A 10,855-nucleotide genomic window follows, 5' to 3' on the forward strand; every position below is an offset into this window, starting at 1 on the left:
TTCATATTTGCCTTTTTTAAAGCGTCAGGTCCGAATTTTGTAGATAAATGTATTATATCAGATCTCTATCACAGATGCAACCGTAAAATAATACAATATTTATTAATATATATGAAATACGAATTAAATTATAATGTGTATTAAATTCGAATTAAATAGGCTTGAACACAAATTTTATTTTATTTGATTCGGTACGATTTCTGATTTGTAAAAATACTTTCGCTTGAAATATTTTTTAGAATGAATATTAAAAATAAGAAACTTTTCAAATATTTGGAATCCGGAAAAAATATTGGTTCTAGAAATATCTGAATATCTACCGCAAAGTGGAAATTCGGGACTGTCCTGACCAATCCGGGTCGTTTGATCACCGACAATTTTTACCGGACGTTAATAAAATCCGATGTTTTCTTTTAAATTAAAATAATACAAAAGTTATAATATTTCAAACCTTTTAATATTTTTTGTGAAAATGGCAAGCAATGCTAAAATTGGCGTGAACGTTAACACGTAAGTTAACGTGTATGTTAACTAATAGATTTTACACGATTAAATTATTTTTTACTTTGAATTATGGAATACATTTATGGGATTATAATTTTATTTGATGAAATACATCTATTTATTAAATTACTCCAGTAATTTCAAAATTGAAAAAAATTTCTCACCATTCAAAATGCGCATAAGCAAGGCATAAATAAGGTAACTAATAATTTATAGTGTGATTATTAAACGTTTCAAATTTTAAATTAACAGCTAAAAAATATTGATAGCGTTAATAATTATAAATTTTCATGTTGATTGTAAAAGCAATATAAAATATACATATATATTAAAATCTTATATCACATGATACGATTAATCATCAAAAATTTCTGCAATTTAGGGAAGAAATATACCATATCTAATTTTCTTAGTACATATATGATATAATTTTTTTTTAAATAAAACAACCAAAAATGATAAAAAAGTTTTATTATATATTTCAATTAGCGGTAACAAAATTCTCTATTTTTTAAATATCACAATATTAAAAGGTACATTTTGAATTATATATTTTTGTTATAATATTTTATAATTATCAAATAATTGACATCAGAATTGCTTTTTTACTTTATACAAAATCCATACCAATCAGAAATAAATAAGATACCAATTAGAAAAAAATAAATTATGAGATTACGCATCAACGGCGTCTTACAGTCAAATGCATTAAATCATAATTTGAAATAAAAATAAAAAGATTGAGATGGTAATGCATGCAAAAGCTAGTCCTATTGGTATATAAGTTTATAACATGTTTCATTCCATGTGCAGTTTCTGATTAGATTCTTGCATACATACTCACAATAATAAAATGTTATGTATATTTTATTAAATTCAAAAAAAGCTAGTAAGCAAATATTTAATGAAAGCAAAAATAGAATGTATTGCGGAGATTTGAAATAACAAATATTATATAATTTATAACAATCAATGATATTTGTTTTTGATGTCCAAGAATCTAATTAGAATTGCTTCAGAATCTAATACAACTTAAAACAGGCGTATTTTATTAATATTCTGTAATCTGTTTGTAAATATCCTGTAATAGATTATGCATTATATTTAAAAATAACTAATAATCAAAGACCTGGACATAATGTACTATCACTAAAGTCACTTATGATCTCAGCTTTTTCCAATAAACCATATGCATACTCTCCATCCTTAGATGGATGCTCAAGGCCTTTTAAAGCATTTGATTTTATGAAATCAACAATAGTTTCCTTTTGAACAAACGACATTCGTAACCTTTTACCCCAAGAAATAAGAGCTAAGGGCATCTCTGGTGATAACATTCTTGATGGAGTTATAACGTGGCGATAAAGGCACTTTCGTACAAGTCTTTGTAGTTTATTTACCTATAATAGTAGTAAGTAATGTTATTTTTAAAGTCTGAAATTTAAATAAGATTTGAATCATCACCTGTTGTTCATCAGCACACGGATGATATAGCATGACAATTCCGCCATGCTCTACTGTATGCAACCATCTCTGCCGAGGAATGTATTCATATTCTCCATACTTTGGCCATACAATTCTATGATTGCCACTGTAAAAAGTAGAGTTGAAAACATTGTGTAGATTGATAAAAAATCATAGACTAACAACACATATGATGTTTCTAGACTCACAATGTGGGAATATCTTCATCATAGGTTATTGATACATTCATGCATTCAGGATAAGGTTTATATGCCTTCGGTACATTATACAATTCAAGTAATGGTGGTTCTTCAAAATTGGGTGAATAACGTTCTGTTGTCAGGCATATGAAATCACTTGGATCATCATCCCAATCCATTATTAAATTTGTCTGAAACAATGATTCCTCATAGAATGATTTATTTTCTTAATGTTTTCTAAAGAACAGGTATGTATGTATATACGGAGTATGAGTGTGAGTGTGATTGATTTACCTGACCATCATCACAAAATGAACTTGATATTTCTACATCATCCACTTGAGGTGTGACTTCTATGGTTATATTTTTCTCGGCACTTCTAAAATTATCATTTAAAAAATCTGGTTTCGCCGGAAACCATTTGCCTGTCCATGTTTCATTTTCTTTAGAGTAAGCTAATATATAAAACATATAAAGAAATTAGTATCATTACATATTTTATATAATTATTTTACCATCAAAACCAGAACATACTTGAGGGTAATTGTTTTCTATGGGTGAAACAATCCAATGCTATGATATGTAATGATATAAATAATACTTTTAAGATCATTTTTCGAAATATACTTTTTAAAGAACATATGAGAATAGCAAAAAAAAAAAATGCTAAGTTTAATAATATAAAACGTTGCTGCTGTTTACGAAACCATTCTCTAATTGATAATGGAGCTGTCAAAGTGACGTTTAAACTGTCAAAGTTTTGGCGCTAAATTTGTTTTGAACTTTTTAATTCGAAAGGTATTTGATTAACAGTTTTAATCAATAATAAACTTAGTCGTAAGACTACCACTTCTTATTAATCTTAGGTATAATATTCAATTAGTTAAGATACACAAAAGTAATACAACTCATAGACAAATGAAGAGTATACAACTATAACTTGATACCTCCTAGTATATCTCCTAGTAAGTTATCGATTTAATTTCGTGTTCAAATCAATTTTATAATTATATATATATATATATATATATATATATATTATAAATATATATATTTTTATATATATGATAGTTTTGTTGACGTTGATACATATTTTTGCAGCCCAACCGTCGAATTAAAAAAAGGTTAAAAAAATAAGTGAATAATAAAATACTATTATACTAACAAACAAGAAATAGAAGGAGCACATATTGCCCTCATATATTTAATGTTATTGATAGCAGTGCATTGTTGATCAGTGTCCACAATGCACTGCTATCAATAACATTAAATATATGAGGGCAATATGTGGCTCCTTCTATTTCTCGTTTGTTAATATAATAGTATTTTATTATTTAACACAATTTAGTGTTCAATCAATTTTACATTAATTTTTTGTTGTTTTTCCTGGTTTGGTATGTATAATTTCCTCCCTTTTTTAAATATTTATATTTATCATCAACTGTGTATTTATGTTATGTTTTTTAGACTCAATGATGACACACATCAAGTGTCGAAACGTTTAATGGAATAAATAATTTTATTATTTAACCTTTTTTTAATTCGACGGTTGGGCTGCAAAAATATTACAAATATATATATATATATATATATATATATATATATATATATGTAATAGTCCCAAATAATAACTCTATTTTAATATATGTATTTTGAAATGTTGCAAATAATACATGTTCTATTCAAAATCTAAATCAATAATAAATAACATCATAAATCTTATGCTGCTTTCACTGGCTTTACAAAGATTCTCCTTCGTTTTTGTTTGCGTCTCATTAACTCTAATTGATGCAATTCAGAATAAACTTCAGCATATATAACATTCTGTTCCTCTTCTGGTATAGTAGCTCTGTAAATAATAATAAAAAAAAAGTGAAATCGTAAGCACACACACACACGCACACAATATAATATATATTATTAAAATAATTAATTATAAGGGAAATAATAGATAATTAATTTCATAATAAATTATATTATAAAATAAGGAATATAATATATATTATTAAAAGAATTGTTATTGAAATAATTAATTATAAGGGATATAATAGACAATTTTATAATTACATACCTGTATTGCTTCATTAAATCATATTTTTCCCAAGGCGTGCTTCTTTCCTTGGCTTTGATAAAGAATTTTTCAGGCAATTCTAAAGGTTGAATGCCTTTTAGATCTTGACGTTCCCAACGTTCTAACCAAGGTCTTGGTTTCAATTTTACCTGAAAATGCCAAAAATTCTGATAAATAAATAAACTATATATATATATATATATATATATATATATATATATGTAAACTGAGATTATGTTTCAGCATGTTTTTATGTTAACCTTTATTTCATTCACAGGTACTGGTGCTCCTTCTGGCAAAATTTCAGCTTCCATGTCCAGAGGAAATGTACTAAATTCCGGTAAAGCATCACGTAAGTAAAATAATTTGGAATCAAGTCGTTTTTCCAATCTCAATACTTCAATTTTTTGAATAGTAGGATCATACATTTCATATAACACCTACAAAGAGCACCCTTCATTATTTTAAATATCTAGGTGTAAACATAGTAAATATGATTTGCATATTTAAAAAAAGTTACCTCACAACCTTGATGATCCACAACATTTCTTAAAATGAATTTCGATCGCAAGCCGCAACCTGATCTATCTATACAAATTCCTACAAAACGACTTGTTTTGCCTTCAGAATGAACATCAGATGTTGTAACTGCCATTATTGTACCTAAAATAATAATTACGAGAGTCAATCTGCAGAATTAACATAATTGTAAAATAGCGAAAGTAATTACTAATACTGTACAGATAAAATTATAAAGAGAATGTGAATGTTTGTATTGATAAGATAAAGTATGGATTTTAGTTGCGCAAAAGTAGGATACCATTGAGGTAACAATATTTTGCCCTTCTAATTACTAAAGATTTTTCATTATTTCATTTATCAGTTTATAGATTTTTAGTATTAGTAGCAGTAATTTTTTTAACAGTTTGATTGAACTTTTTTTCAAAATCCTTAAATTTATTATATAAACTAATAGTATAACATTAGTAAGGAATTCTTTTTTATAATAGTTATATTAGTTATTGTTGTATTAATTATAAGATGTACTCCATTTAATGCTAAGCAATTCGTCACATTAATAGATTTAATAACACAATTAAACAATAGATAGATAGATATATTATAACATGAAATGCAGTTTAAAAGTTGGGCAGTATTATAAATTTGAGCCACATTGCCCATATGATTTGAGACTTAAAATGTACATCTTTTATGAAATTGCATGTGCATACACATAAAGATACAAACCAACATAAAACTCTGGTATGTCAATATGGGCCCTGCGGCTTAACATATCTTTCCTTTCTAATTTCTCTCTAACTGCATTACGCCATTCAATTTTCGGATCCGGAAGAAATTCTGGATATATGAATCTGTAATCAACTGGTGTACTTGCTTTTTTATCATTATTGGATTGTGATACATTTGGGAGCTCCACATTCGAACTTTTCAATTCAGGCTTTGTTGAAAATGTATTCACTTGGGCAACTAGAAGTTTTAAATTGATAAATTAATTATTGTGTGTAATAATAAAGACGGTACAATTATGTAAAGTTCAATACGCACCTAAATTAGTTAGAACTTTGACATTTTGTTTGAATTCGTTAATTAGAATGCGACTAGGCAGGTACATGGTTTAGGCAAATATACTATTATTTGTGAATATATATGGGATATATAAATCATATACGTTTTATTTTTTATATAGTGTCATAAATATATGGCTACTTCTATGCACTAAGCACTATCAACCTAACCTCAATTAAATTATATTCCATAGCCATAGATAAATAAACATAGTTATATAGCGTAGTAGGTGCCGCAACTACCTTCACGCATACTTTTTAAAAACCAAATTTAAATTAATCAGAATCAGAAAAATATATATTTAATTATAAAATTAGTCTTAAGTAGTTATAAAATAATTAATTATTGAAATACACTTGTAAAAGTTGTAATGATCAATTAAAATAATCATAAAATGTAAAAAATAGTAATTATTATATGTTATTCATTTAATTAACTTCCCGAAGGAGAAGTTTATGTTTTCATCAAAAAATCCGAATTGCTAATTTTATGTTTTCTCAACGTTTCAAGCCATTCTGAATCGAATGAGACCAAATTTGGAAAAAGTATGTGTGTGTGTGTGTGAACAGATTTTTTGCCGTAAATCGACGTTTTCTTAAAAACGGCTGGACCGATTTCAAAAATTTAAAAGCCATTCGATGTATCTCGATGAGGACTAGCGTTTCTAATTTTTTGTACGACGATCGGCCGAGCCGTTTCTTTGTAAATCGCAGAGATGTGAAAAATTTTCCGTCCACGTTTTAGGCCGCAATTCTGAATCGATTTTGAAAATTCAAAAACTGTTCGAAACATATTGGTTGGGAATCGACCTGATTAGTTTTTGGTAAAGATCATATAATATGTCTTATAGATCATACTAAAATATTACGGTCCTATGACAAGTAGTTTAATTTTAAAAATTCGTCAAAGTTTGCAAAAATTAGCGTCGTTTTTTTGACGTTTGTCAAAATTAGAACTTTCATCGACGTTTGCTCAAAAACGCGTGAACCGATTGCATAAATTTAAAAGCCAATCCATGTATTTTAATGTGTATTATCTTTCCTCAGTTTTGTGCAGCGATCGGCCGAGCCGTTTCTTTGTAATTTGAAAAGAAGTGTTAAACTTTTCGTCCACATTTAAGCTCATACTACCGAATCGATTTTAAAAAATCAAAAACTGTTTGAAAGATATTATTTGGGAATGATACTGATTAGTTTTAGGTGAAAATCTACCGAGCCGTTTTCTTGTAATTAACTGTTGAAAAAAAAATTAAGCCGATTTTTATGGATTTTTTTTGGCGATATATATCATGGTCTTATAGAACTTACTGAAATATTACGGCCTTACGACAAGTAGTTTAATTTTAAAAATTCATCAAAAAAATGAGTAGTTCTTTGACGTTTGTTAAAATTAAAATTAGATGATCTACTTGGTATAGCGATACAGTGCTTAGTCTTAATGAACATACTAAAATATTAACGTCCTACCGAAACTGGTTCAAATATAAAAATTGTTGATTTTTAAAATTTGCTTTTAGAAAATTATCCGAGTTAACGTGTTCGTTCGTTTTAATTATGGGTAATAAATCCACCCGGAATACTTTCACGCATGAATTAATTTATTTTTTATTGATTAAGTAGATTATTTACTCATATCGGGAAGTTCATGTAACTTGCCTCAAGGCTAAATACCAAACCAACTAGTTATTTTTCAACTTTGCAAAGGAGTGGTTTGTTTTCACTAAATAATTCAAACAAAATTGCTTATTTTGTGTTTTCTCACAGAATGTCATTTGATTTTGATTATTTAAAAATAAACAAAATTTAAAGAAAAATGTAATATTAAACATTTTTTGAATTAATTTATATTTTTTCTTTTGGCCTAGGTTTGATTTTTTTATATTTCAAAATATTTAACCAACTCTACTCTCAATAAGTACACATTAAGACTCTTTTGCGCTAACTTTGTTAGTTTACAAATGTTTTGGCTAGTTTGTATCATCATTAGTAATTTTATTGTGAACCAATAAGTTAAAACTTTTTTTTTTTTTTTTTTTGCATACTTTTATTGTCAATCAAAATTAAATACATTTTTTAAGACAATGTGATGTTGGTCTAAGTTAAAACTTGAAAAAAAATTGTATGTTTGTATTTATATAATATTTAATGGCTTGTAAAACACAGGTTAGTGAAAGAAAATAAAATTTATTCCACACCAAATTTATTTATTTCAATAACCAACGACTAATTCATTGCAGTGTAAATTTTTAGAGATTTTAAAAGAATGGAATTTATTTATAAAACCCTTATTGTTAAATTTGAAGATTCAAATGAACGTTGTTTCGATTTCAAAACAGAAGAGGCGTTCGAGTTTCTGAAACGCCATCTTCGACCGAGCGAACGTGCACGCTCTGCAGTCGTTCGTCTACAATCTTTTTGCACATCTATGCTTTGCGACTATAGGAGTTGGGAGAGGGAGTTGTCTTGTCATTGCTAGAGTTCATTTTCATCGTGGCGATTGCTGGAAGAACACAACGAGACGTCGTCGAACACGGACGAGCGGGCCTGACCCTTCGCTGCCTGTGGAGAACATGCGACCTGCGAGCGTCATATGGTACGTTGCACTTGTGCTAATTATATTTCTCTTTGCGGATTCACTCGGATTTCATTTCGTGTTTTCGAGTTTTAAGATGTTTTAGATTTAATTGAAACCTTTCCTTATTTCTGTTTTTTTTTTTTTGGAAAACGTGTGCTCGATTTATGTAGTTTTTTGCTCAAGTCGTACTACTGTCTAAGACGTACGCCGGATATATTTTAACTAATTATTTTATTTTGCATCATTTGGTGCCCACTGTTAAATAAAACTACATATTATTTTGTTGACTGAGCAAGAGTTCACAATTGAGTGCTGCCTATCATTGTGCAGAAGAAATAATCGAAAGTAATAGTAAAAAGTTGTGAAAGTAAAAAATGACTGTTAATTATTTTGAGAATTACTATGAGTACATTTATACGGATCGTTTAATTTTGAAGTCTTATTTACATCATTATCATCTGCTAATTCACTTCAATTTATAGATCAGAAGTATTGTGTAAATTGGACCACAATCATCATGTCATCAAAAATTTTAAAGCAAAATTACTTTTCGATGAAAGCCATTTTGTGTTTTAAATGCATAATTTTCTTTTACTTGAAAAAAAGTTACAATTTGAACAACAAATTGACAAAGAATAGTTACAATTTGAATGAATATAAAGATGCAAATAAAGACTATTCTATGCTTCGCTGGAGCGCTGCATTGCACACGAAGACAGCTTTGGTGACGCATCACAATGACATTATAATCTATGTATAATCAACTAAATTCAATAATAATTTGTGTATTTTGCAGGTGCGGGTAGGTTTGCGTTTGCTGCTACCAGAGTACTTTAGTTTTTAGCGAACATTGTTACTGTGACGCTCTGAATGTGGTATTTATTGGAATTGCATTTGGCACGAATAGATTTATTAAGCGTGATTTTGTTCAAGATATTAATTGATCGATACTTTAGTTGTCACTATAACTTTTAGAAATTTTCAAAATCATTAAGGCATTGAATTTCATGATTCGAATGATCACGATATGTCTTGCATGTGGGTTAAATTTATTAGTTAGGTTGCATCAGTAGTTTTATTATTAATAATAACAAATACTAATACACTAATCTATTCAACTATTGAAAAATAATGTGGTCGTTTGAATCATTTGAGATTATGCAATGTGAATTTGACATATTACATTAAATTTTAATTTTAACTGTTTTCAATTCATGTTAATGCATTTCATATAAAACCAAGTGCAATTCTTAACTGCTAGTAAATTTCTACATTATATTTCTGGTCATCAAGATGAAATCACATGGAGGCCACAAGATATATCGAGCAAGTTGTTGAGTATCGAATGGCCAAGTATCGAGTGAAAATTGAACACTGACTCACTTCACCGGGAATCGCTCTGCAAATAATTTAAAAAGTACGTTTTTATCCATAATCAGTGTAAATGTGAACAATAAATAACATGTTTATTTTTTTCAGATCCTTTAAACCACTGCTACTCTGCACTGTCCCCTACACCAGGAATCGCTCTGAAAATAATTTAAAAAGTACATTTTTATCCATAATCAGTATAAATGTGAACAATAAATGACATGGTTTTTTTCCAGGTCCTTTCAACTACTGCTGCTGCTCTGCACACTGACCCATTCACCAGGAATCGCTCTGAAAATAATTTAAAAAGTACGTTTTTATCCATAATACTATAAATGTGAACAATAAATTACATGTTTATTTTTTTTTCAGTCCTTTCAACTACTGCTGCTCTGTACACTGACCCCTTCACCAGGAATTGCTCTGAAAATAATTTAAAAAGTACGTTTTTAATCCATAATCAGTATAAATGTGAACAATAAATAACATGTTTATTTTTTTTCCAGGTCCTTGCATCTAAGCTCTGCTCTGCACACTGACCCTTCACCAGTAATCGCTCTGAAAATAATTTAAAAAGTACGTTTTTATCCATAATCAGTATAAATGTGAACAATAAACATGTTCATTATTTTTTCCAGGTCCTTGCATCTCATGCTGCTCTGCACACTGACCCATTCCCCTTCACCAGGAATCGCTCTGAAAATAATTTAAAAAGTACGTTTTTATCCATAATCAGTATAAATGTGAACAATAAATAACATGTTTATTTTTTTTTCCAGGTCCTTGGTCTAATGCTGCTCTGCACCTCACCCTACTTCACCAGGAATCTTTCAGAAACATTTTAACCAGGTATTTGTTTATCCATACCAGCATAAATGGAACATTCCTAAAATGTTTCTTTTTCTTTTTTGCAGGTCTTCTCGATCCAACTATTACTGCCCTGAAGCTCTAACATTGTGAATGACTCGCAAGTGGTTTTTTTAATAACTGCCTATAATTACATGATTAACTTAACTCTTAACTCAATAACATGACTAACCTCACTAACTTAAGCAGTTATTATAAATACCACTTGTTGAGTTTT

The 10,855-nt window shown here is 28.5% G+C and overlaps 2 protein-coding genes and 1 long non-coding RNA gene across 3 annotated transcripts; 1 reads left to right on the forward strand and 2 right to left on the reverse strand.

The window, feature by feature from the left end:
- Nucleotides 1-1,550: 1,550 nt before the first annotated feature.
- On the reverse strand, nucleotides 1,551-2,860 carry LOC113372103. Its single transcript, XM_026612434.1, has 5 exons — nucleotides 2,703-2,860; nucleotides 2,463-2,623; nucleotides 2,178-2,359; nucleotides 1,969-2,095; nucleotides 1,551-1,904 (listed from the first exon to the last, which is right to left on the reverse strand). Exons 1-5 carry the CDS (start codon nucleotides 2,779-2,781, stop codon nucleotides 1,626-1,628), a joined length of 828 nt encoding a protein of 275 aa, XP_026468219.1. The 5' UTR covers nucleotides 2,782-2,860; the 3' UTR covers nucleotides 1,551-1,625.
- Nucleotides 2,861-3,871: 1,011 nt separating this feature from the next.
- LOC113372102 (39S ribosomal protein L19, mitochondrial-like) lies at nucleotides 3,872-5,975 on the reverse strand. The gene is made up of 6 exons (XM_026612433.1): nucleotides 5,806-5,975; nucleotides 5,488-5,727; nucleotides 4,760-4,902; nucleotides 4,500-4,679; nucleotides 4,240-4,388; nucleotides 3,872-4,017 (listed from the first exon to the last, which is right to left on the reverse strand). The coding sequence occupies exons 1-6, from the start codon at nucleotides 5,870-5,872 to the stop codon at nucleotides 3,888-3,890; spliced, it is 909 nt and encodes a 302-aa protein (XP_026468218.1). The 5' UTR covers nucleotides 5,873-5,975; the 3' UTR covers nucleotides 3,872-3,887.
- Nucleotides 5,976-8,282: 2,307 nt separating this feature from the next.
- LOC113372101 lies at nucleotides 8,283-9,802 on the forward strand. Its single transcript, XR_003366718.1, has 3 exons — nucleotides 8,283-8,418; nucleotides 9,197-9,202; nucleotides 9,694-9,802. It is a non-coding gene; the product is annotated as an uncharacterized LOC113372101 (long non-coding RNA).
- The last annotated feature ends 1,053 nt before the right edge of the window (nucleotides 9,803-10,855 follow it).

The sequence above is a fragment of the Ctenocephalides felis genome, unplaced genomic scaffold (genome assembly GCF_003426905.1).
Source record: "Ctenocephalides felis isolate EL2017-DRISC unplaced genomic scaffold, ASM342690v1 CF-g0.4_SCAFFOLD_01578, whole genome shotgun sequence".
In the NCBI taxonomy this organism is placed as follows: domain Eukaryota; kingdom Metazoa; phylum Arthropoda; class Insecta; order Siphonaptera; family Pulicidae; genus Ctenocephalides; species Ctenocephalides felis.